This window comes from Trachemys scripta, unplaced genomic scaffold (assembly GCF_013100865.1).
Source record: "Trachemys scripta elegans isolate TJP31775 unplaced genomic scaffold, CAS_Tse_1.0 scaffold_26, whole genome shotgun sequence".
Lineage (NCBI taxonomy): Eukaryota > Metazoa > Chordata > Testudines > Emydidae > Trachemys > Trachemys scripta.
In genome coordinates, this window is record NW_023260511.1 from 1316029 (window position 1) to 1343967 (window position 27939).

Sequence of the window (27939 nt, forward strand, 5' to 3'; positions counted from 1 at the left end):
ATCCATAGCAGCTCCCTCTACAATAATATTTCTTAGTAAATAGGTGCAAGGTGTAGAGGTACACTTGCTGTGAGAACCACGGCTCTGAAATGTTCCTAGAGATTGTGTCACTAAAATCTCACCAATAATAAGAACTGCTGTACCGGGTCAGACCAAAGGTCCATCTAGCCCAGTATCCTGTCTACCGACAGTGGCCAATGCCAGGTGCCCCAGAGGGAGTGGACCAACAGGCAATGATCAAGTGATCTCTCTCCTGCCATCCATCTCCACCCTCTGACAGACAGAGGCTAGGGACACCATTCCTTACCCGTCCTGGCTAATAGCCATTAATGGACTTAACCACCATGAATTTATCCAGTTCTCTTTTAAACTCTGTTATAGTCCTAGCCTTCACAACCTCCTCAGGTAAGGAGTTCCACAAGTTGACTGTGCGCTGCATGAAGAAGAACTTCCTTTTATTAGTTTTAAATCTGCTGCCTATTAATTTCATTTGATGACCCCTAGTTCTTGTATTATGGGAATAAGTAAATAATTTTTCCTTATCCACTTTCTCCACATCACTCATGAATTTATATACCTCTATCATATCCCCCATTAGTCTCCTCTTTTCCAAGCTGAAGAGTCCTAGCCTTTTTAATCTCTCCTCATATGGGACTCGTTCCAAACCCTTAATCATTTTAGTTGCCCTTTTCTAGTGTCAGTATATCTTTTTTGAGATGAGGAGACCACATCTGTATACAGTATTCGAGATGAGGGCGTACCATCTATTTATATAAGGGCAATAATATATTCTCAGTCTTATTCTCTATCCCCTTTTTAATGATTCCTAACATCCTGTTTGCTTTAATTGAATGGGAGCAATATTTATTTCTGCAGAAAGAGGCTGTCTCTGCTGCATTAAATCAAGGAAAACTCCAATTGACAATCTCATACATATGTATAATAAGAAATATATAACTCACAATCCAAAAGCTTGGACCAGTTTCTGAGCTCAGTTATGCAAGTTCAAATACAGAATTATTCCACTAACTGCAAAACTTTTTTTTCTAGAAACACACAACTGCAACTCAGGGCAAATTCTGTAACTTTGCTTCCAACTATCAATAAAATGGCTGAGTTGGACAAAAAAAAAAAAAGGCCCAAATTTTCAGGGTTAATTTCAGAAAAAAATATATATTTTGAATATATCTCTGTGGAAGTCAATAGACTTAATCTGTATTTAAATGTGTATAACTGAGAGGAGATTCAGAACTAAGGTTTTGGTTTTGGAGGGCTTTTTTCTGATTAGGTATGGAATATTTTAGTAATATGTTCAGTGCATAAACCTGTTATTGGATTTCCCAATGAAAAATATTAAAATAAAAAAAGAATATATATAAAATATATTAAATAAAGTAAATATATGGAGATATACCTATCTCATAGAACTGGAAGGGACCCGAAAAGATCCTTGAGTTCAGCCCCCTGCCTTCACTAGCAGGACCAAGCACTGATTTTGCCCCAGACGCCTAAGTGGCCCTCTCAAGGATTGACCTCACACCACTGGGTTTAGCAGGCCAATTCTCAAACCACTGAGTTATCCCTCCACCCCATTGTTCTTTTGGAGGCCAAATCCTTAAATTCTGAGTATTTACACTCACCCAGCACAGAGGTTTAAAAGGAAAGTTCATTTGTTTTGAAATAAAAACCTTTTGAAAACCTTATGCAGAAAGGCCTGTGAGCCATGCCTCCCTCCCTCCTCTGCCCCAAAATTGCAATGGGGGTACAGCAGAACTGTATCATGGGAAGATCTAGTAATTGCTGAGCAAACAGAGAGGAAAGTGAAGAGAAGCCAGGTTGGTGGGCTGGACTGAAGCAAAAGGGGACTAGACAAGAGATAAGGATGGGGGCAGTTATGAGCAGTGGTAGGCAGAGGCCACAGATTCAGGCCAGTAGAAAATATGGCATATCCTGCAATTGTTGAGAGCACAAGGGACTTTGACTGGTGCTATGCCTGAAAAACATTTTTCAGAATGCCTTTGGTTTTCATAAAGTGTACCAGGGTGTTAGCCCATACTGAATTTCTTTAGGCACTGATCTATTTATATATTGTTAACTGCTTAAAAACCTGCTTACACCACACCGTTACTGATTCCCTGTCTTTGAAATATGAATCAAGTGTGCACAATCTTAGATTGCTGTTATTTTCTTACCGGTAATGACCAGAAGGCAAAAAGGGAGTCATTTTTAATACCCAAATTGTCACAATGAAAGAGGAGAAAGTTCTGAAAAATGCATCTGCAAGTAATGATACAATAGGGAGGGCCTGGCCAAAGATTTTGGGTTTGGGCTCCAGAACAAGCTCCTTCTTCACTGCAAGGTGATAAATGTTAACACAGTCATTGAAATGTCGTTCTTCTCTTCCAGAGCAACTGCAGAAAACAATTGGTATGTGCTCCCTTTTTTTCACCTGAATATTGTTCCTTACCATAATAATGCTCTGAATAAGTTTCCGGTTCTCCCCATCTCCTCACCTCCATCTCTTTGAGATTTGAGTTTAATTCATTCCCCAAGCAGACCAGCTGATGACAATTTCAGTGTATTTTAGGAATGCACAAAGATCAATTTCCTGATTGATTTGAGCCGTAATGCTGAATACCAGAAATCTTGGAGACTCTGATTCTGGCCATTATCTTCATTCTAATTTTAAAACTAATCATAGGTAAAACAAGCCATAGTCACCTTATATGGAAAATTACCTTGAAACATAAAATACAGGTACATCCGTCTCAGATATTTATGCATATATTGTGATTACATTCATGTGGGTCATAATGAGGAGAGAGGGCACAAGGAGCTGTGCCTTAAACCATCTTATTCGATATTGGTGGGATTTTTTGACAACCTGAGTGACGTAAAAGCAAAAGTCCCCCTAGAAGTCTCCATTTCTCACTCACTTGGGTGTTTTTGAAAATCCTCCTCCTTGCCTGTGGGATATCGGCCCCAGCCTACAGCAGTGCTATGTGCCAGACTTGTTTATACATTCATTCTAGACTGTCCAAATGGAGCCAAGATGGGAGAAGTGATGTCAATCATTTCTTCTGGATTTCAGTTGGAAAACATCCAGCTGGCTGTGTATCTGCACTTTGAGGTGCCTAAATGCCTTCAATAATCTGCCTCTGCTTCCTAAGAAGCCCCATCAACACTGCCCTCCCTTTAGGCTCTGGCAGTTTCTCTGGGCAGGGACTGATTCTCTTTCCTGTTCCCAAGGAGGGATTTCCTCCCATCACAACCAGCCTTCACAGGAGCAGCTCAGAGCACGCTCTCAACATTAATGAGTGAAACAACCTACAAAATTGTGAGGCCCTGAGTATTACTGCCTCCCTTGTACACATGGGGAAAGTCAAGAACAGGAAGCTTTGGATGCTGTCCTAAGGAGATATGGGAATTTTTGGAATATGTGGGAACCGAGGTCTCCTCAATCATTGTCTTGTCCATTAGCTATAGCAGTCACACTACCATTGTTTCTTCCATTTGGAAAGTTCCAATTCTTTTGAAATCCCTTTTATGTACAAGAGGGTATATGGATCGAACCAGGAGTGTTTCTCAAGCCAGTGGAAATTGTAACGATAAAGGAGATACTCGGCTGTGTATGAACTTTCCTTTCCTCCTTCTCTCAGGAATCAGATCTCTAATATGAATGTCAGTTGGGTAATAACAGGTTTCAGAGTAGCAGCCGTGTTAGTCTGTATCTGCAAAAAGAACAGGAGTACTTGTGGCACCTTAGAGACTAACAAATTTATTAGAGCATAAGCTTTTGTGGGCTACTGCATCCGAAGAAGTGAGCAATAGCCCACGAAAGCTTATGCTCTAATAAATTTGTTAGTCTCTAAGGTGCCACAAGTACTTCTGTTCTTTTTTTAGTTGGGTAATAAAATTCAGTAGCTCGTCCTGGCCAACGCTAATGGATTTTTCAAGATGTAAAATCCTGTCTGTGCTAGATAAAAAGCTGTGTTTTAAAATGAGTTAGCTAACCCATTTTAATGAATATGTTTTAAAACTCTGGTTGGTGTCGGCGCTTCCAACCCTTCCCTTGACAGAAAGTCCTGTCCAATTGCTGGATCAGAGAGAAGGCCGTGAGTCAGTTTCAACTCCAACTATTATTGCAAAAGTCCTTTCTGAGTCTGTTGGCCTCTGTAGAATCCAGTTTAAACTAGCATATGGGAGCCTCCCCTGGATGTGGGGCCTCTCTCAGGGTGTGAATTTGCTCAATAATGTGCCCCCCTCCGCCCCCTCACACACACTGTCCATATTTCCTGTCGGGTTGTGGTTACCCTCTCTCATGGAATTACATAAAACCCCTGGCCCAACAGGAATCATAAACTGAATACATTAAAATCTCCTAACTATAAGAGAGAAAATTGCACATATCTGTCACAATGTTAGCATGGTTAGTAACTGAATTTTTTGTTCTTTTCTTGCAGAGCAACTCCAGAAAGAAATTGGTATGCATTCTAATTTTTTTCTGCTGAATTTTGTACTTTACCAGAATGAGACTCTGAGAATGAAATGAATACTTGGAGCTCCCCATCACCCCACCTCCTTCTCTTTCCTAAATGCACCAGTGGCCATGAGGATTGTGTACAATTAATTCCCCCAGTTAAAAAAAAAAAAAAAAAACTAACAATTTCCGTGTATCTGAGGAATGTAATCAGATCAATTACCTGATTGATTTTAGCTGTAAAGCTGCATACCTAAACCGTGGAGACTTTGATTCTGATATTATCTTCATTCTAACTGTGGAAAATAAGCATGGAGTAAAACAAGTTATGGCTGCCTTAAATGGAAAATAACTTTGAAACATAAAATAAAGGTACTTCTTTCATAGACATTTGTGCATAAATTGCCATTAAATATATTGTCATGTTAATGAGGAGAGAGAACAAGTTGCTTTGCCCCCAACCTTTTTATTCGGTGATGGTAGGATCTTGGCATGGTCTGAGTGATTTAGCAGCACAAGTCCTCTTGAAAGTCTGCTTTTCAGTGATTTAAGTGTTTTAGAAAATCCTACTTTTTGGCTTTGAGCTACTAATTGTAATGTTAAGGTTGATACTTCCTTGTATATGAACTTTCCTTTCCTCCTCCTCTCAGGAATCACATTTCAAATGTTCATGTCTAGACTTAGAAAATAGATTGAGTGATAAAATTTAGTAGCAGGTTCTGGTCAATGATAATGTATTTTAAAAGGTGATAAATGTTGTCTATGCTAGATACACCGCTGTGTTTTAAAACATGTTCTCTAACCTATTTTAATTAATACATTTTACTACACTATATATGAAATTGTGGTCCCATTGTGAGTGTTTCCATTGATTTCAGTGGAACCAGGGCTTCACCTCACCTATTTCCTCAACTAAGTAGGATGTTTTTGAGCAGTTTATGGATCAAAATCTGGAATCATTCAGTACCCCCAGGATAGTCCTTGTAATTTTTGAATGTTCAAGGATCACACAGCCGTAGCTCATAAATCAAGTCGGATTTTATATTGGGTACCTGTACTACTAATGAGATGCAAATTGATTTTTTTTGTTTAGCCTAGACACACACTCACACACTCTCTCTCTCTCTCTCACACTCTCTCTCTCTCTCAGTCTCTCCATTTAGTCTGTGTTCACCACTAGGGTTTCTGGGTACTTTACAATTTCTAAAAGTCACCATAATAAAATATCTTTTTCTCTCTCTTCCCCCCAACTCCAAAGTTGGAACTTTCATGCTCTTAGTATTTGATTTGATTTCACTGTTATGTTAAAGCAGGAAGGCTAATTCAGAGAAACAGGTTTATATTTTGAGCTGAAGAAGAAGATCTGTGGGGATTCTTTTAGTAGAGTATGGAACTGACCCTGCTTCCACTGAAGCTAAGAAGAACTTGACATACACATTAGTGGGAACATGATTTGGCTGTGTGCGTGTGTGTGTGTATGTATGTGTGCATGCCATTTTGTAGCACTGACAAAAGAATAAATATACAGTTAATGATTGAAAAATGTTATCTCTTTACTTTCCTTATTTAGAAAAAGCAAAAGCTTTGGAAGCAGGTAAGATTTCCTATATGCCTTCTCAAACATCATTAAGGTTTCACTCTCACTCAGCCATATTGACAGAAAAAAGATGAGTACTTGGTTATTTCAGGCCCAAATTCCAGAGAGCTGTCATTAAAGAAGAAACTTTAAAAATGTGGTGTAGTTTTTATAACAATGTCAATCCCAGTGGAATTGGAAATGTTTCTGGGTTGTTAGTTTCCAAACCATCTTACGCTGTTTTATTGGTAATTGTAGAAAAGGGCTTGGTATGCCCATTCAAAACAGATTTGTCAACATTGCTAAAACATGGTATTAAAGTGGTCTACTACAGAACAACATCCACATTTCAATAATATTAAATGAGTTTGGGAAATTCCAGTATGTGCTGGGAATCTCCAGAGTGGGAGATCGTTCATTATGTGTTCTAACATCCTGCGGATTTTGAGGCTTTGACTAGCTGCTCTTCAAATTTCTTTTTTGGCCTCCCTAATTATATCTTTATGCTGAATTTGTCAGTTTATGCTCCTTTCTATTTTCCTCAGTAGGATTTAATTACCAATGTTTGAAGGATGTCTTTTTGCCTCTGACTGCATCATTTACTTTGCTATTTATCCAGGAGGCACTTTTTTGGTCCTCTTTAAAAAAAAAAATAAAAAAAAAAAAATTGTAATTTGTGAGAGTCTATGGTACAGTTTGATTTATTTAAGATTTTGACTATATATGACTCTATGCTTTCTTTCACATATAGTGCCATTCCCCAAACACCACGATCTGTTCCATCATTCCAATATATTTTGTACTCCAGTATTACAGTGTCCCACTGATTAACATCATCCCACCCTGCTTTTTAGATCAATAGCCTCATTTAATGCCAGGCACTCAAGTTCACTCATCTTAGCATATAGACTCCTAGCATTTGTATATAAGCACTTATAAAAACTAAGGAGGTTTTTAAAAAAACCTCAGGAGGTCATCTAGTCCAACCCCCTGCTCACAGCAGGACCAATCCCCAACTAAATAGTTGTCTGCCTTTATTGGATATAAATGAATGGGAATCTTTTTCATTTGACTGTTTCTCATCAATTCCTACCTGTACTTTGTCATCTTCCATATCCTCGCCTCCTTACTAGAATATAGATTATCTCCAATAATAGATCCTCTTCTAAGGGATGTCTCTGTCTGAACCATGAGGTCCTCTGCACCTATAGGCTTTCACCCTACCCTTAGTTTAAAAACTCCTCTACAACCTTTTTAATTTTACAAGCCAGAAATCTTGTTCTGTTTTGGTTTAGGTGAAGCCCATCCTTCCTGTACAGGCTACTCCTTTCCGCAAAGGTCCCCAGTTCCTAATAAATCTAAACCCTTCGTCCCTACATCATCATCTCACACACTCATTGAGTCCCTGCAGTTCTGCCCGTCTAACTGTCCCTGCAAGTGGAAGTGGAAGCATTTCTGGGAATGTTCCAATGGAGGTTTTGGACTACAGTCTCTTACCTATTAGCCTAAATTTGTACTCCAGGACCTCTCTCCTACCTTTCTATATGTCATTGATACCTACATGCACAATGACCACTGGCTCCTGCCAAATACTGTACATGAGTCTGGCTAGATATCTTGAGATATCCACAACCTTTGGACCTGCCAGGCAATTCGGTTCACCTGGTCATCACAAACCCATCTGGGTTTATTTCTAATGATTGAATCCCTTATTACTATTTCCTGTTATGATGTTTCCTGGGTACAATCTGTACTGCTGAAATACTGTGCCCCTCAGCTTTGTAGTCTTTTACACTGCTTTTCTGGTGAACAGCCATATTCTGCTCACACACAGCCACTAGCATGCAAAATTACTCCCAGCTGAATACATGAAGGCTCTCCCAGTCACTCATGAATTACATACAGGGTAACAGTAGCAAATTCTCAATCCCAGCCTTATACCTCAGAAATAGGCATCTTGTATTATCCAACACACTACTGAACAATTCAAGCTCATAATAACTCTGTCATTTCAATAAAGGAAAATAATGATACACAGCTTTGTTGTCTCAAGTGGAGTTTCCTAAACACTTCAGTCCAAAGACACTGGTTAGATTAAACTGTAAAATAAGTTTATTAACTACAGAAAGATAGCTTTTAAATTATTACAAATTATAAGGGAAAAAGTCAGAATTGGTTACAAAAGAAATAAAAAGATAAAACTGTAAGCTTATACCTAAATGAACTTAAAAACAAAATGTCTCTTTCACCATAAGCTGCAACAGTTCACAGACTGGATTTCCTTTCAGCCAACCTCCATCCCCAGTTCCATGTTCTTCTGGTATTTGGTTATGTTGTAAGAAAAGAGGGGAGAGGAGGGGGACAAGTGAAGGTCACTGTCTCTTATTTTTATATCCTCCTCCTCTCTTTCAAAATTACCCCCCACACGCACACACACGCCTGGGTGTAGACCAATAGTCCCAACAATGCGTATGTGCAATTGGAACCATCCTCTGGGCTGAAATGTAAATTTCCTATTTATACTTTCTGACTGCTGGGTAGATGGCCAGTTAAGCAGTTTGGCCCATTAGCACATTGCTTTTGTGTTAGTGTGTCTTTGTGAGAAATTGTTGCAACTACAACATACTTCAGTAACAATCATATAGCAAAATATCATAATTTTACATGCAGTGGTGTTATACACATTTCAACAAGATAATAATATTCAGCGGATTATGAATTTGCAAATGATACCTCACAAGGCATACACTGTACTCTATGTGCATCTCTGTCTAGCTTAGCTCCTCCAATTCAGACAGTCTAGTCTCCAGAGATGTACTTGGTCTCTGAGTGCCAGGAGCTCCTTAATCCAAATACACACATATGCCATCTTCCTACAAAGCAGGTAATCATATATGCTGCATTCAGTGCAATAAACTGGATAGTCCCCACTGTGTTGCTGGATTTTTTTTTTCCATAAAGGTTACCCTAGCAAACATCTTTCAGTGATGCCAGTGACTTCAAAATGGGAATGCCCTATTCTAATTCATCATTTAACTGAAGGTGTGATTGTGACAGGTTGCCCCCCACTGTCCAGAGTGCCACCTTATATGCTGGAGTACCATTAAGATGCACCCTCTCCACCAGTCTAGGCTCCCTCTCCCTGTCGTGCTGAGCCAGGCCCTCAAACCTCCTCCAGCACATATATACAGGTAGGTACACACCCAGCTGAAGAAAGACACAGACACTGAAATCAGCTTTGTGTGGGAAGACTCAGCTAGGGAATTTCCCAGCACTCAAGTGCACACCCCTTCTGGAGTGTAAACCCCAAATTGTATTGTTTTGCACTGCATAGAAATCTGTACAGCGCAATCTCATGAAAATTTTCCCCTCCCTCCATGTGGAGGAAGATATGCACAGCTTTCCCCAACCTCCACCCAATTATGAATTGCACAAACTGGTTTTAGAATAGACAAAACAAGTTTCTTAACTACAAAGGATAGATTTAAAGTGATTATAAGTGTTAGCAAACCAATCAAAGCAGATTACTGAGCAAATAAAACAAATACACAAACTAAGCTCAATACATTAAAGAAACTGGTTAGTAATTTTTCACCCTAAATGTTGTTTTAGGCATTTATTTCACAGGCCACACACCTTTTCCAGCCTGGGCTAATCTCTTCTCCCCCCACCCCAGTCCATGTTCCTTAGATCTTCTCAGCAGTCATCCTGGGAGGGGATTCAATGAAGGAGCCCTGATTAACTCACTTCCCTGCCTTCAATAGGATGTGCATATGGCTGGAAAGCTTTGTTTCCCAGTTTGGTCTCCACCACTTTTGTGGAAAAATACTAACAGGCCAAGATGGGGTGTCATAGGTTTCACCCCCACTCTGAACTTTAGGGTACAGATGTGGGGACCTGCATGTGAACCTCTAAGCTCAATTAACAGCTTAGATCTGGTCTGGCTGCCACCACCCAAATAGTTTGAGTTATTTGGGAAACTCTGTCTTCCCCCCAAAAACCTTTCCCTCCCTGGGTAGCCTTGAGAGACTCCTCCACCAATTCCCTGGTGAACACCGATCCAAACCCCTTGGATCTTAAAACAAGGAAAAATCAATGAGGTTCTTTAAAAAGGGACTTTTAATTAAAGAAAAGAAAGGTAAAAGAAACCCTCTGGGAGATAGCATAATGAAGACAACAGATTCAAAACACAGAGGATGTTCCCCTGGGCAAAAACTTAGTTACACAAAAAATACCCAATTTGATTATTCCCTAATGCCCAAGATAAGTTACAAAGAAATAAACATAAACCTATTTATTTCCTTCACTAATACTCACTACTTGATCAGAGGCTGAATTCTGGAGCTCTCTCACTCTGGTCAAAACTGAAACTGAAACTAAACAAAGTTTAGTTGCATCTGAAGAAGTGAGGTTCTTACCCACGAAAGCTTATGCTCCCAATACTTCTGTTAGTCTTAAAGGTGCCACAGGACCCTCTGTTCCTTTTTACAGATTCAGACTAACACAGCTACCCCTCTGATACTAAACAAAGGAAACTTCCCTCCTTCCTTTTGAAACATCTTATCCCCTGTCAAGGTTCCTTCCCCACTCTGAACTTTAGGGTACAGATGTGGGGGACCTGCATGAGAAGCTCTAAGCTCAATTAACAGCTTAGATCTGATCTGGCTGCCACCACTCCCAAGACCTAATTCCCTTCCCTGGGTAGCCTTGAGAGACTCTTCACCAATTCCCTGCTGAACACAGATCCAAACCACTTCAATCTTAAAACCAGGAGAAATTAACCACCCCCCCTCCTTTCTCCCACCAACTCCTGGTGGATCCAGATCCAACCCCTTTGGATCTAAAAACAAGGAAAAAATCAATCAGGTATTAAGAAAAAGGCTTTTAATTAAAGAAAAGAAGGGTAAAAGAAAACCCTCTGGGAGAGATTAGCATACCAGCTACTCTCACAGACAAAAGATTCCAAACACAGAGGATGTTCCCCTGGGCAAAAATTTAGTTACACAACAAAAATACCCAAATACCCAATTTGATTATTCCTCTAATTGCACAAGACAGGTTACAAAGAAATAAACATAAATCTATTTATTTCCTTCACTAATACTCACTACTTAATAAGAGGCTGAATTCTGGAGCTTTCCCACTTCGGTCCAAAGTGAAACTCAACAGACAAAGGGAACTTCCCTCCTTCCCTTTGAACCATCTTGTCCTCCCATTGGTACCTCTGGTCAGGTGTCAGCTAGGCTAAGTGAACTTCTTAACCCTTTACAGGTAAAAGAGGCATTAACCCTTAACTATCTGTTTATGACATGGGGTCCAGGACCAGGTGACAGGATCACATTACCTTACAGTGTCAAAGCAGCATCCCAGGAAACTTCTCAGGAAGGTGGGAGTCCTCCCTAACGGCCCATTGACTAACCAGCCAGACTGATTGTGTTTTGTCTGGTGGGCATTACCCAGGTGCAAACACTTTTGTAATTGTTACATAGTCCATATTTCTAACTTCATATACAGAAATGACACATGCATACAAATAGGATGATCATATTCAGTAAATCATAACCTTTCCAATGATACCTCACATGACCCATCTTGCATAGAACACATCTTAGTTATGCCATATTCATATCATAACAATATCTCCATGAAGAATATGGTGGTTTAGGGTCACACCTCCCCCCTTAGATTACTGCCAGAGGTTAGTCACTGACTAATGTGAAGGCAGTGTGCCTAAAATCTTCTTTAGGTCTTGGTTATCTAATTTCCCAGTGTTACCGAAAATTGTAGTGTTAGCCATAAACGTTTTTACAAAATTTTGGGTTTCCTTTTCCAAGTTGCCTGCAAGCAATTTAGTGTACAGCATTGTTAATACAATGCAGATATTAATATCTTCTAGAGGGTAGGTGTCTTGGCATTTAGCCACCATAGAATCATGGAATATCAGGGTTGGAAGGGACCTCAAGAGGTCATCTAGTCCAACCCCCTGCTCAAAGTAGGACCAATTCCCAACTAAATCATCCCAGCCAGGGCTTTATCAAGCCAGGCCTTAAAAACCTCCAAGGAAGGAGACTCCACCACCTCCCTAGGTAACGCATTCCAGTGTTTCACCACCCTCCTAGTGAAATAGTTTTTCCTAATATCCAACCTGGACCTCCCCCACTGCAACTTGAGACCATTGCTCCTTGTTCTGTCATCTGCCACCACTGAGAACAGCCGAGCTCCATCCTCTTTGGAACCCCCCTTCAGGTAGTTGTAGGCTGCTATCAAATCCCCCCTCATTCTTCTCTTCTGGAAACTAAACAATCCCATTTCCCTCAGCCTCTCCTCATAAGTCATGTGCTCCAGACCCCTAATCATTTTTGTTGCCCTCCGTTGGACTCTTTCCATTTTTTCCACATCCTTCTTGTAGTGTGGGGCCCAAAACTGGACACAGTATTCCAGATGAGGCCTCACCAATGTCAAATAAAGGGGAACGATCACCAATGCCATGAAGCGGTGTACCTCAGTTTCCCCTTTCATACAACAGTCTAGGTTTGTTATGCTTTTTCTGCTGTGACAACCTCTAAGCCTGTTTACAGGTACTACCTGAGAAGTAGTATTCATATAGGACTTCCTTGATACCACTGCTAGCATGTTCCAAAATTTCTTCCAAAAATCATGTATGTTAAATGTTTTTAAAAGATTTATCATCAGGACCAACCTCTTTGTCACAATCAATAGATTATGTATCATGACACATAATAGTACCAGCAAATTCATGGCAGGGAGGCATTTCCAAATATGTCTATCACACCACATCTTCTGTGTAGATGATCCGGTTTGTTCAGCATTGATTGTGTTTTACAGCCCCTTCCTGAACCACTGTATGTGTTCAGGTACTAGTTTTTCTTCTCCTTTAGTGTTTTGTTCAGTATCCCCCACAGTAAAGGTTCTTAATTCATGTATGCCTTTGGGATGTTGGGGAGGAAAGGGTGTAAAGAGACCTTGCATGTTACTGGCCCTCCCCCTGTGGAGTTGCATTTCATCTCCAGGGTTAAGCCCATGTGAAGAATCTACCACCCCTGTCCTCCCACCTCCTGGGATTTCTTTGTGGTTCTCACTCCCATTACTCAGTGACCTATGCTCAGCTGTTGGGAGGAGTTTACCTGCCCAGGAAATGGCTGCCTCCTCCCCTTTGTCAGGTGGGTTGTTAGTATTTTCACTGACACTCAAGTCCTTAGAAAGTTGCTCATCCTGCCTTAAAGAGACAGAGTTAATTTTCACAAGTACATCAGGAAGAAGATTTTGCAAAAGTGACACCTGGATTGGGGTACTCTCTGTCACTCCTCTCTCTGTTTCCAAGAGGTCAGCTGTGTGGGGGAGGGATAGCTCAGTTTGAGGATTGGCCTGCTAAACCCAGGGTTGTGAGTTCAATCCTTGAGGGGGCCATTTAGGGATCTGGGGCAAAATCAGTACTTGGTCCTGCTAGTGAAGGCAGGAGGCTGGACTTGATGACCTGTCAAGGTCCCTTCCAGTTCTATGAGATAGGTATATCTCCCCTCTGAGAGGTCAATTACACAGTTCCATCTTGAAGCCTGAGCCACAGGTGGGGTGCCTGGGAGAACATATGCTGTTCCAGCAAATTTCTCCTGGGCAAACTCTTCCATGTAACCAGTGAGGAGTTATTTCTGTACTCCCCCACATCCCTTCTTAACTTCCTTCTCTGGGTCCCCCTATAAGGCGCACACCTCTGTACTCTCTAGAGTGGGGTTTATCCCCTGTTCAGCTGTGGGTTCACAGCTAACCGCCAGTACTGTCATTTCACTGGTAAGCACTGTACCCTCCTCCCTCTTTGAATTGGGTTTTCCTCCAGTTACAGAGCCCATGGAACCCTCCCCACTGCAGCAGGCTCTAGGATTCCATCCCCCTCCTCTGGGCTTCCCTCTAGGACACATCTTCATATGCATTCGAGAGTGAGGTCTGTCCCTTGTTTAACCGCAACTGGACAGTCTTCCCACAGACAAGGAGTGAATTTCCCTCCTCCCTGGAGGAAAACCTGTCTTTAGTTACTCGGCCATAAGAGCTGATCTCAACCATACCCATCCCTGTCAGCAGATTGTTGCTCACTGCTGCAGAGGAAATTAAAGAGACACTCTCCCATTTCGCCAGCAGTTTCTGTGATGTTACTCTTTCTCTCTAGGACTTCAGCACAAGATTCCTTCTTGTTGCTGACAGATCCCTGGACAGCCTGAGCCACTTTGAAAAAGTTATTCCCCAATAATATTTGGGTTGGGTTATGGAGAACAGCAGCAACTGTTAATTTAGCTTGCAAATTCTCAGTTTCCGTGTGCATTTTAGCCAAAGTCACAAGGATTTTGTGACCTCCTACTAACAAATGTTCTGCCATCTCTCCTGGCCGTATGTCTTTTTCCTGAACAAGGTCTCACCTGACCACAGAAATTTCTGCATCAGTATCCCTCCACCCAGGGAGCTCTTTGCAATTTACTTTGACAGCCTTTATGTACTTCTTGCAAGGCTGTGCAGTGGCTACCTTTACAAACCCTGTATGATAAGTAACAATTGCCTAAGGTGCCTCTGTGCTCTGGGTAGCAGCATTTCTATGAGTTGCCTGATGCCTGTTCCCATTCAGCACATGGCATGTATTCCTCAGGTGCTCAGTGGAATTACAATGATAGCACCTTCTGAGCTCTTCTGTTTTTTACAGGAGATTTGTGATGAAGACTGGAGGAATGAACTTGGGGAGGTGAGCATCCAGCCTTCCATCCACCCTCCTTCTTCCCAGGTGCAAAATGGAAACCCTCCTTCCCACCAAACTTAAAATCCTCTGCCTGTGATTTATTTCTAATAGATGTTTGGGATTGTTCAAATTCATCCACAAAAGTAACAAATTCTTCAACAATATTTACCTTTTAATCTCATAAACACAGTTTCACTTCATCATTAGACATATTTATGAACTATTCCCATGCAACCAGTTCACACGTTTCTTCAAAGCTTGAAATATGTTTTCCCCTTACCCACTTATCCAGTAAATCTCTTCTTTGGTTTATATATGCCACATTACTCATTCCATCCACTCTCTTAAGACTTCTAAATTTTACTCTATAAGTTTCAGGTGTAATCTGGAACTGTTTTAAAACCAATTCCTTAAATTTACCATAGCTGGAAGCATCACCCATTGGCATCTTATTGAATATATCCAGAGCTCTCCCAGACAACTTTGCAACCAAAGTGGTCAGCTTTTGATCCTCAGGAATCTCACGGAGCACATCCAGCCTCTCAAAGGTGATGACATATTCAGCAATGTCCCCAGTTTCGCTGTATGCAGGACACAATTGCTCACATTTGTTGATTTTTGGAGAGGTAGGGCCCCCGGGTGTGCTGTTCTGGTTCTGCTTCTCTATCAACACCAGTTCATGCTGTCTCACTTTTTCTATCCTCTCCATTTCTTTGGCTTGCAGTTCCAGGGCAGCTTTTTGCTTACCTCCTTCTGCCTCCATTTCTTTGGCTTGCAGTTCCATGGCTTGCTTCTGGGCTTCCATGGCCCTCTCATGGGCTTCTTTTTGTCTGGCTTCCACAGCTTCCTATTCTTTTATCTGCAATTGTCTTAATTCCACCTGCCTCTTGTGCATCTTTTCATTTTCTTCTACCTGTAATCTAATGTAATGTAATGTAGAACTCCAGCTTTTAGGTAGCTTCACTTTCACTTATTTTCTTACTTTTCTGCCCCTACTTCACTTACCCAAAATAAGCAAACAGAAAATAACAAACTGGTAAGCACTTTGTCTGTTCTCTAGACAACACACTTATAGCTCACTTAAAATCACCACCAGTGTCTCAAAGCAATAAGCTGTCCACATTACTGTACTTGCTGTGACACTGTGATGGGTTGCCCCCCACTTTCCAGGCTGCCACCAGATATACTGGGGTACCACTAAAACCGCCCATTCCACCAGCCTGGGCTCCCTCTTTCTGTCCAGCTGTTCCAGGACCTCAAGCCTCCTCCAGCACACACACACACAGGTAGGGACGTGCCCAGCTGCAGAAAGACAGACATTGAAATCAGCTCTGTGTGGGAAGACTCAGCTAGGGAATTGCCCAGCACTCAAGTGTAAACCCTTCTGGAGTGTAAACCCAAAATTGTATTGTCTTGTGCTCCACAGAAATCTGTACAGCATAAGCTCATGAAAATCGCCCCCTTCCTCAATGTGGGGGAAAATATGCACAGCTTTTTGAACAAACTGGGTTTTAGAATAGACAAAACAAGTTTATTAACTACAAAGAATAGATTTTAAGTGATTATAAGGGTTAGAAAACAGATCAAAGCAGTTTACCAACCAAATAAAACAAATATGCAATCTAATCTCAATACACTAAAGAAACTGGTTATAAGCTGAAATTCCTCACCCTAAATGTTGTTTTAGGCATTTCTTTCACAGGCCAGACACTTTTCCATCCCAAGCTCAGCTCTTCTTCCAATTCCTTCTTCTCAGCAGTCATCCTGGGCAGGGATTCAGTGAAGAAGGAGGTCTGATTAACTCACTTCCCTGCCTTAAATAGGATTTACATATGGTGCAAAAGCTTTGTTTCCCATTTTGGACTCCACCACTTCTGTGGCAAAATACCAGCAGGCCAAGATGGGGTCCAATACCAGGTGACAGGATCAGATTACCTTGCAGTGTCAAAGCAGCAGCCCAGGAAGCTTCTCAGGAAGGTTGGAGATTAGCATCTTCAAAGTCCTATTGTCCTTCCTAATGTCCCATTTACTAACCAGACAGACTGATTGCATTTTGTCTGGTGGGCATTTCCCAGGTGTAAACACTTTGTAATTGTCGCATAGTCCATATTTCTAACTTCAGATACAGAAACGACACATGTATACACTGGGTGAGGGTTTTTTTGTTTGTTTGTTTGTTTTTCAGGATGTCATATGAGATTATCATTATAGCTGGCTGGAAAATGAAAATTCCACCCTGAGGAAACTTTTTAGGTTTTAGAAAAAAATTGCCCTGATTTCAGGAAAAAAAGTTAAAAACCTAATGAAATTCTGAGGAACAGAAATTCTGAAAAAATGTTTTTGGGATAACCAGTTTTTCAGTTTAGGTGACCGTCACCTGGAAGACATGTCAATTTCACTTACTCAAGGGTCTTGTCAATTTTATAAATTGGTGTGCAATTTTCAGTGCATACTTTAATCAGCACAGGGGAAAGGGAGAGGGGGGTTGGACAGTTGATGGGTGTAGAACACTGACAGACTTTCCACAAAAAAACAAACAAACCTGCCTAGAATGAATGACCAGATGGAGGAGAGTCACGTAGGAGCTAGTAAGGAAAAACTGGGGAAAGAAGCTCCTTACCACTCCAAGTGCTGATGCTACTTCAGCATTTGGGAGCACTATTCAATGGTGGCAGGGCACCGAAATGTGGCTGCCTGAGCTCACTGAGAAGGGGGTTCCCTACATGCTCTTGGGGAAAGGGAGTCTGGGAACAGTGCTTTCTGGTCCCACCTGAAGAGGCAGCACCCAGAAGTTCTGGGAATGCCCCAAGGCCCCCTGACACACCCATTCTAACTGCTGCAACAACCGGCTGGTTCACCAGTCCCTGGTCCCATGCAACCCCAGCCATACTCCACAATATCTTGCCCAGGTCCCATTATTCCCATCATTACTCAACAGGACTAGTATGGATGTACCTGGAGGATGCAAAGGAGCAAGCCCTTGAGGTGCTTTCGTATGTGAGGTGATAGGGTGAAAATTTCTTCCTGACCCCAAATATGGTGATCAGTTGGATTCTGAGCATGTTGGCAAGATCCAACAGCCACACACCTGGCAACAAATTCTCTGAAATAACTCAGTCCTCCTTATCTAGTGTCCCATCTCTGACCAATGTGGATATTTGCTACTAGCAATTGCAGATGGGCCACATGCCGTTGTAGAGAATCATGCCGTTGTAGAGAATCATACCATACACTCCATAAACTTGTCAAGCAGTCTTGAAGCCAGTTAGGTTTTTTGTCCCCTTCCCCCACTCCCACTTCCCGTGGAAGTCTGTTCCATAACTTCACTCCTCTCATGATTAGAAACTTTTGTCTAATTTCAATCCTAAACATGTAGATGGCCAGTTTATATCCATTTATTCTTATATCAGCATTGGTGCCTAACTTAAATAACTCCTCTCCCTCCCTGGTATTTATCCCTCTGATGAATTTATAGAGAGAAATTATATCTCCCCCCGGCTTTCATTTGGTTAGGCTAAATGAGCCAAAATTCTTGAGTCTCCTCTTGTAAGGTAGATTTTCCATTCCTGTGATCATCCCAATAGCTTTTCTCTGCACCTGTTACAGTTTGAATTCTACTTTCTTAAACGTGAGGCCAGAAATGCACACAGTATTCCAGATGAAGTCTCATTTATGCCTGGTGTGATAAGAGCTCTTGGTTTTATTGGTTCACGTGGCCCTACCAACTCACCACCAGACACTCTTCAGCATGTGCTTCCAGAGACAGGTCATCTTCACCTCTTTATCCATCTGTGCTTCAGCATCAGCAGTTACATCATCAGGTTGGGACACTGCTTCCTCCCCCAACCCACACCTCTGACAAGGATGTTACCAAGCATCAGGGTGTTGATATTGTTCTGACACAGACATCCCCTTCATCATATGATGATAGGCTCCTGTACCTCCTCAGACTTAATCTTCTGCTGGTGTTAAATTGTACCAGAAGTTGCTTTGGTGAATGGCAGAGATTCAGAAATCCCCATTCAAACTTTGTGAGATTCTTTCTCTCCCACTTTGCAGGACAATATATTTAAATTATGACCAAAAATACTGTTGCAATCTTTCATGTGAACGAGCAGGTCCACTCTCTTATATAGGGAAATACTCTTTCTATGGAACTGGTGTATCAGGCACAGCATAACAGTATCTGCATTTCATCTGCTAGACATTCATAATTTGCTGGCAGACTACCAAAGCAGGCATTTCTCAAGATGAACTACAAATTAACTATGAAGAACTCAGTAATCAAATCTTTATTTGTTCAATGGGGTGTACCACATGATATGTCACTAAGTGCGACAAGAACTACATGACTTTCTGCTCAAAAGAGGAATAGAGTCCAGATTCTCAAGGAGATACATTTAATTCTATGAATTCAGGGTCTGTTTTATGCTTACCCTCTGGTTTCTTTAATTCTGTTAGTGTTGAGGAAAATCAAACAAGACAGAGCCTTGTTTTTTCTGCTATGTACAATTTGGTCCAGACAGTATGGGCTCCAGGAGCTCAATGCAGTGTTGGTGCTTACTCCGATACCTCTTCCACTGCGTGCAGACTCCTTCATCCAGAAAAATCGAGCTATCTCTATATCCCATCATCTCATAGCATGGAAACAATATGACTGACAGATCTGGAGAAAACTGTTGTTCTGTTCATGTTCAGTAGATATTGATTGAAAGTAGGAGGCTTCCTGCCAGGAGTACTTACAAAGATCATGGAAAAGATTTTCTATTTGGTCAACATGAAGCAAAATTTCTGCAATAGAAATTATGATTCCTGGTATTCTTGATTACCTTTTATCTTTGCCACCAGTCTTTAGTTTAGTTCTCTTTGGGTAAATTTGGTTGCTATTTCAGATAGAAGATCAGGTCTATATATTTTTGTTCTCATCTTTCTCATTCTTTTTAAAGGACTTGCTAGAATTTTTCCCTACCCTTTTGTGGGATCTCAGTATTGCACTTAAAGACTTATGGGTGTTTCCTTTGAACAATTGGGTTCCTGTTGCTTGTTCCATTTTTTCCTTAAGCAGCATTCCTCATGGTCTTTACATTGGTGTGAAGGGTGAATGAATTGCAAGCACTTATGGCAGAGTTGCTGTGTGTGATTTTCCAAAGACAAGGTTACTTTGAGACCACACCATACATTCTTCCTAATGTGTTGTTGGATTTTCATTAGATTCAGTCTATACATTTACTGCTGTTCTTCCACTCAACCAAGCGTGAAGCAACACTACACACATTAGATGTCCTACAGTCCTTGTCCTTTGATTTAAACATAGAAAATATATTTACATCATTACCTAGGGTTAGGTTGTTTGTTTCTATTGTTGAAGTCCTAAGGGTGCACTTACATTACAGTTTGGAGCTTCCTACCCAGAACAGGTAGACACATGATCTATCTGCTTGAACTAGTGCACTAGAAATAACAGTGTTGCCATGGCAGAATAGGCAGCAGCTCAGGCTAGTCACTTAAGTATGTACCCAGTGGGTCAGGTGGGTTTGTACTTGGGCAGGTAGCCTGAGCCATGCAATCATGGTGCTATTTTTCGCATGCTAGCTTGAGCAGAACTAATGCATGTCTCTTTATCCATACTGGGAAGCATATTCCCAGTTGCAGTGTAGACATACCTTATGGATCAGGTAATTGTTAGCCAACGAACTTCTAGATGGCCAATTTATAGCTCCCTAGGACCATTACGACACATTCAACTGGGCTCTGGGAGCCTCTACAGCCTTGTTTAGTGATGTTCATATGGTTAATTTTGTAGGGCTGCTAACTGATGTCATGCACATGCGTTCATGGAACATCAATCTATTGTGGGGGCATCACATGAAAATGATCAGTTTTAGATTTGCAGTATCTTCTTCCTTTATGGTATACTGCTGAGGAGTCACCAGACATTGAATGTGCACAATCACTCAAAAACAGAGGGGAAGGTACTTCCCTATTCAATAACTGGAGATCTTTGAGATGTGTTATCTATATGGTTTCCATGACCTTCTGTTCTTTCTCTGCCAGTCCTGTGTCTAATACTTGGAACTGGGTATTGGTGAAGAAACTGAGGGTCAATTGGTAACTCTCCCTGCTTTTATACTGGTGAGGGGAGAAGGGTTTGAGGCTACACTAGGAGCAAGTGTGACTAAGAAACTCTGCTAAGTTAAGTGATCCTGCCTCCTGAGCTTGAAGTGCGTGCAAACCAGATGTCAAACTCATTGAGAGCCCACATCTCAAAGAACTTCAGTTACTGAATAGGGTAGTAACTTCCCTTTCCCTTTGAGAACAAAAGTAGCCATTGGGTACTCAACCTTTTTATACATTCTGGCCAGCTCCCTAGATGAACCTAAAATAGAGTTCTATATCTACACCTATTCTAATATTCTCTCCCCATTTTTGTCCCTCAATCTAGAAAGTATAAACAATTGTATTTTTAAGCAGAAGTAGCTTAACTTATTTCTTTGTTTAAAATGGAAGTAATTTTCTAAAAGAAGTTTGAAAATAACTTAAAATTTCAAACATTTATAGGTGCTAGTAGTTCTAGATCAAAAATATTGCATCGCTGGATGAATATAATTATGATCATCAACAGTGGCACTAGTTTCTTCATTGTTTGGAAGGCAAAAGGTAAGAATTTCAAAGTTCAACAGTATTTCATTAGTGATCCTTTCACTGATTTAATGTGAAATTCAAATAAGTAACAAACTGGATCCTTGTTTGTCTCACTGTATGTCACAGAATGAAGCAAAGGCATAGAAATAAGACAAAAGGCATTAGGGAACAAGAACAGGGATAGGAGTGTATCTTGTAGCATCTACCCACTACTTAATATACCTCCATTCTGTAATCTGGGCCCCATGGCCATCTAGTGCAGGGGACAGGGTCAGGCAACTTCAGAAGAATAATGGCTGAGACTCATTAAGTAACTTGCTATGGAATTCAGTGTAGACATTTATGTTCCCTCAAGGCTTTCAAATACTAGCACAGTGGGTGGGTAGGCACAGCAGGTCAGAGCAGGTAATATCAGTTGGACATATCAGCCAGCCATGCTGCTAGTGATGGGTGTGGCAGAGAGTATGAGAGAGTCACTGTGGGATGCTATCATTGTGGAGCTGATTCTCCACTGCCTGGCACCTTGTTTTGTCATATACACTTGTGCAAAGTGCGTGTTCATAGCTACCAAATTAGAGTGGAAACAGAGATTTGATTCATCTGAAAGGAAATGTTCAGACACAGATTGCCCAGTTTCCAAATCACATGCAGGCGTGAAACACAAGTGAATTCTGAGTGTCACTGCATTGAATCACATCCTCACACAGATAGTACAATGCTTCCCCAGCTATGGTACTATATTAAGAGGCCAGCAAGCAGGGTCATCTGATGGGAGGGGCCAGCAGGGCATTTGCTCCTGGATCCCCATTTGAGAGTCCCCCTCCCCAAAACTGAGAGGCATTGAAACTTGACACGTAGTGTCACAGCACCACTCAGGTTTGGCCCTGCTGGCCCTCCTACAGCCAAGCCAAATCTGAATGAGTGGCATTGTGACCTGGTTCATGGGGACACAGTCCCACTCAAGTGTGGCACAGCCATCCCTAAACATGACCAAACCTAAGTGGCCCAGTCTTGCAAAATGCAACACCCAGGGGAGAGAGCCAGGCCAAGACCCATAAGGCAGGAGCTGCCACTGCAGGATGAGTGCAGGGCAGGCTCACTCTCCGGCCTGCTCCCAACCTCTGGAGCCTCCCCTCAGTTTTTTCATGGAAGGATGGAGAGCCTCAGTTTCAGATTTTCCCCCAGCCCCCAGTAATCTCTGTATGGCCCTGCCAGTGAGATACGGTTCCTGGGCTGGAGGATAACAATGGCATCCACACAAAATAACTAACACATATCCCCTTTCCCTATCTATAGAGCAGTCTCAAGAGTGAACCATTAATGATGAGATGCAAAGAAACAGTGCATGCTGTGCACCCATTACTGCTACTTTCCCTTCTATGAAGATAGCTTCATAATCTTTTGTTGATTGGCCCTTTGAAAGGTGTAGCTTCCTTTATACCTTAGATCGTAGTTGAAAACAATGGGAATATCTATCCCAAGGCAGATTTCAGATTGGTTTCATCCTGCTTTCCTTTCTACCCTTTACCCTGCAAGCAGGACCAGGATAACAGCTTGTAATTTTTACAATTTTCAATACACCAAATTCCTCCCCTTTAACTCCCTTAATTAACAAACACATTAAAAAAAAACTTCACAAGTTTAGCCTTATGAAGCATCTGCAGTTTCACTGTGCCAGGTGGTGCCTGTCAGGGTGAGAAAGTCACACCTGACCTTTGTGGTGTTCCTTGGGGATACTGATGGGATCACCCCCAAAAGGAGCACTCTTGATCTCCCTCTCTTGGCCACCATACTATAACCAGGCTAAACTTTTATCTGGTAACAGCTAATTAATGGGGCTTTTCATTACCTCCTGCACAAATGGTGTCTCTACCAGATATGTAACTGGTCCCAGTATCTGCTTTCCTACACCTTTTCCCCATTTGATCCCTCTCCCGAAATTTCTTACCAGCACTGGCTTCTCTAGGCAGAAATACCTGGGAGGTTTATGTTCTGTGCTTTTCACAGTTTTCTGTCTTTCCTTGAGTGCTTTTAGTAAGTCTGGTAAAAATAAATCAAATCTAGTATGTAACTGACATCTTAAAAACCACTCTGCTGGAATTTTCCTAGAGATAGACCCAATTGTTGTTGTTGTTTTTCTTTCTGTTACCCCACAGGCTCTGTGATGCTGTAGAATCATAAAATCATAGAAGATTAGGGTTAGAAGAGACCTCAGGAGGTCATCTAGTCCAACCCCCTGCTCAAAGCAGGATCAACACCAACTAAATAATCCCAGTCAGGGTTTTAACAAGCCTTAAAAACCTCTAAGGATGGAGATTCCACCACCTCCCTAGGTAACCCATTCCAGTGCTTCTTCACCCTCAACACTTGTTCTGTCATCTGCCACCACTGAGAGCAGCCTAGATCCATCCTCTTTGGAACCCCACTTCAGGTAGTTGAAGGCTGATATCTAATCCCCCCTAACTCTTCTCTTCTGCAGACTAAATAAGCATAGTTCCCTCAGCCTCTCCACATAAGTCATGTACCCCAGTTCCCTAATGTCCCTCCCCCCCACCCCAGTTTAGTGTTATTCGCGAACTTGCTGAGGGTGCAATCCATCCCATCATCCAGATCATTAATACATCTGGAGTACTGTACTTTGGTCACCAATGTATAGAAAGGATGTAGAGAAACTGGAAAGGATCCAGAGGTGAGTGACAAAAATGAAGAAAGGGATAGATGCAAGCCATATGAGCAAAGGCTGAAGGACCTGGATAAGTTTCGTTTGAAAAAGAGGAGATTAAAGGGGGACATGATGGTGGTCTTCAAATACTTGAAAGGCTGCAATGGAGAAGATGGAGAAAGTATCAGGTGTATAAAGTTATGTTAGGAAATGGCCAATTTACAGCTCCCTGGGAACATTAGAGCATATTCAACAAGAGCGCAGGAAGCCTCTGCAGCCTCATTTAGTGGTGTTCCTATAGTTAATATTTGTTGGTCTGCTAACTGGAATGATGCAGTGGCAGCATCATACATGACAGTATTGTGGTACCATGATGTGCAGATGCTCAGTTTTGCAGGGCTGTATTGAAATCTCTATTTAATTAGACTTGTAATACCCTCTGCCTTTATGGTACACTGCTGGGGAGTCACCAGACATTGAACGTATACAGACAAGTACTCAAAGAAGGAAGGCAAGGTACTTACCTGTTCAATAACCGGAGATTTTTGAGATGTGTTATCTATATGTCTTTCATTACCCAATGTCCTTTCTCTGTTACAGCTGAGTCCACTACTTTGAACTGGGTGTTGGTGAAGAAACCGAGGGTCAGTTGGTCACTCTCGCTGCTTTTATACTGGTGAGAGGAGAAGGGTTTGAGGCTATGTTAGGAGCAAGTGTGACCAACAAACACTGCTAAGTTAAGTAAACCTGTCTCCTGAGCATGAAGTCCATGCGCACGAGGTATGAAACTTGTGGAGACACTACATCTCAAAGAACTCCAGTTGCTGAACAGGGAAGTGGCGTCCCTTGCCCTTTGAGAACAAGAGTAGCCATTGGGTACTCAATATTTTTTACATTCTGGCCAGCTCCCTACATGAACCTAAAAGAGAGTTCTATATCTCCACCTATTCTAATGTTCTCTCCCCACATTTGTTCCTCAATATCTAGAAAGCATAAATAATTGTATTTTTAAGTAGAAGCATCTAGACTTATTTTCTTTGTTTGAAATGGAAATAATTTTCTAAAGGAAGAGTAAAAGTAACTTAAAATTTCAAATATTTACAGGTGCTAGTATCTCTAGCTCAAAAATGTTCCATCACTGGATGGATATCATCACCATCATCAACATTGGCACTACTCTCTTCTTTCTTTGGAATGCAAAAGGTAAGAATTTCAAAGTTAAACAATATTTCATTAGTGATCCATTCACTAATTTAATGTGAAATTGAATAAATAATGAACTGCAGCCTTATGCTCTGTACCACTGTAAGTCACAGAATGGAACAAAGGCATAGAAATAAGCCAAAACGACAGTAATCAACAACAGCTGGGATGGGAGTGTATATTGTAGCATCTCTCCACTACAGAAAAACAAACAAACTCTCAGGTCTCTGCGCTCTGGGGCCCGTGACCATCTAGTCCAGGGGACAGAGTAAGGAATCTTCACAAGAACAATGGCTGTGACTTATTAAGTAGCTGGCTATGTAATCTGGTGCAGCCAAGTATTACATTAATGTTTCCTCCAAGACTTCCAAAAACCAGCAGAGAGAGTGGGCAGGCACAGTATGTGAGAGTAGGTAATATCAGTTGGACATATCAGCCAGGCATGCTGCTAGTGATGGGTGTGGCATAAAGTCTGGGAGAGTCACTGAGGGATGTCATAATTTTGGAGCTGATTATCCCCTGCCTGACACCTTCTGTTGTCATATAGACAAGTGCAAAATGTGTGTGCATAGCTACCAAATAACATTGGAATCAAAGGTTGGACTCATCTAAAAGGAACCTCTTACAAAGGGATTACTTAGTGTCTGTACCACATGCAGTCATGAAACACAACTGGATGTTGTTTTGTTTTCTATATAATAACCCTATTTTTTATTACTCAAATGCATATAGTGGGATGAGTGGTGTGGAGAGCAGTTGTAGGAGCTGGACAATAGGGGAACAGCAGATCTAGGTGGTGGTGAGCAAGCAGAGAGGGAAGGGAGCAGAAACTAGGTTGGGTGTCTGGATTGAAACAGAGGGTACTAGACAGGAAATGGAGATGGGGCAATTATGAGCAGACATAGGCAGAGGCCATAGACTCAGGCCAGTATAAAATATGGCATATCCTGCAATTGTTGAGAGCACAAGGGACCTTGACTGGTGCTATGCCTGAAAAACCCTTTCCAGAGTGCCTTCGGTTTTTATAAAGTATAGCAGGGTGTTATATCTTGAGGCATTGATCTACTTACATCTTGTTAACTGTTTATAAACCCTACTCATACTACCGATAATGATTCCCTGTCTTAGAAATATGAAGCAAATGTGTGTAATCTTAGACTGCTGTTATTCTCATTCAGGTAATGATGAGGAGGGGAAAAGGAAGTAATTTTAATACCCAAATTGTCACAATTGAAAAGGAGAAAGTTCTGAAAATTAATCTGCCAGCAATGATACATTAGGGAGGACCTGGTCAATGATTCTGGGTTTGGGCTCCAGAAGGAGCTGCTTCTTGACTTCAAGGTGATAAATGTTAACATAATAATTGAAATTTTGTTATTTTCTTGCAGAGCAACTGCAAAAATCAGTTGGCATGTGCTCCTTTTTTTTATTTTCATGTGGATGTTGTTCCTTACCAGAATAATGCTCTGAATAAATTCCTGGATGACTCCCTCTTCTCACCTCCATCTCTTTCCTAACTGCACCAATGACCATGAGGATAGAGTTTAATTAATTCCCCAAGTACACCACCAGATGACAATTTCAGTTTGTCTTAGGAATGCAGTAAGATCAATTGCCTGAGTGATTTTAGCTTGGAGACTCTGATTCCGACCATTAACTTCATTCTAATTATGGACATAATCATAGGGTAAGACAAGACGTAGTCACCTTAAATGAGAAAACTGCTTTGAAACCTAAAATATGGGTACATCTCTCTCAGACATTTGTGTGTATATTCTCATTAAATGTGTGTGTATGAAAATGAGGAGAGAGAGCACAAACAGCTGTGCCCCAAACCTTCTTATTCAATAATGGTGGGATTTTGTGACAGCCTGGGTGATTTCAGAGCAATAGTCCCCTTCAAAATCTTGGCTTCTTTTGGGGTGTTTTTGAAAATCATTTTTGGCTATGGGCTACTAATTGTAATGTTAAGATAGATACTAGCATGAGTATAAAGTTTCCAGTTTCCTTTCCTACATCTTGCAGGAATCATTTTCATGTCTAGGCTTAAAAAATGGGTTGAATGATAAAATGTAGTAGTTCGTTGGTGCTAATGGAATTTTAAAGATGTTAAATCCTGGTTATGCTAGATCAAAAACTATGTTTTAAAATATGTTAACTAACCATTTTGAATTAACATGTTTTAAATTCTGGTCTCCTTGTGAGTGTTGCCATTGATTTCACTGGAACCAGTGTTTCACCTCACCTATTTCCCTCATCTAAGCATGACGTTACTGAACAGTTTATGCTTCAGAGTCTAGAATTGCTGCATGCTCAGGACTCCTAGTAAAGTCCTTGTGATTGCTGAATAGTCATACCTCATAAATCAAAAAGGAGTTTATAGTAGGGTATGTTTACTATTAATAAGATGCTAATTTCTTTTACTTGTTTAATTTACTCTCTCTCACCTCTAGTGTTCTGGGTACCTTAGAATCTCTAAAGTCACCACAATAAAATCTCCTTTTCTCTTTCTTTCCTCCAACCCCAAACATTCTTACTATTAGTGTTTGATTTGGTTTTGCTATTCTCATATAGCAGGAAGGCTAAATCAGATAAACAGGTTTGTATTTTCAGCTGATGAATGAGATTTGTGGGGATTC

The 27939-nt window shown here is 41.2% G+C and overlaps 1 protein-coding gene across 3 annotated transcripts in view; it reads left to right on the plus strand.

Annotated features, from left to right (window-relative positions):
• Window positions 1-27939, plus strand: part of LOC117870356 (butyrophilin subfamily 1 member A1-like) — a 102067-nt gene that overhangs the window by 32904 nt on the left and 41224 nt on the right. The window contains exons 6-10 of one of the 3 annotated variants that reach the window (XM_034757495.1): window positions 2407-2427; window positions 4464-4484; window positions 6051-6074; window positions 21352-21450; window positions 25202-25300. In XM_034757495.1, the coding sequence (XP_034613386.1) occupies window positions 2407-2427; window positions 4464-4484; window positions 6051-6074; window positions 21352-21450; window positions 25202-25300 (264 nt within the window). The remainder of the gene's footprint in view (window positions 1-2406; window positions 2428-4463; window positions 4485-6050; window positions 6075-21351; window positions 21451-25201; window positions 25301-27939) is intronic. The other 2 variants (XM_034757497.1, XM_034757496.1) reach the window with 2 other exon arrangements.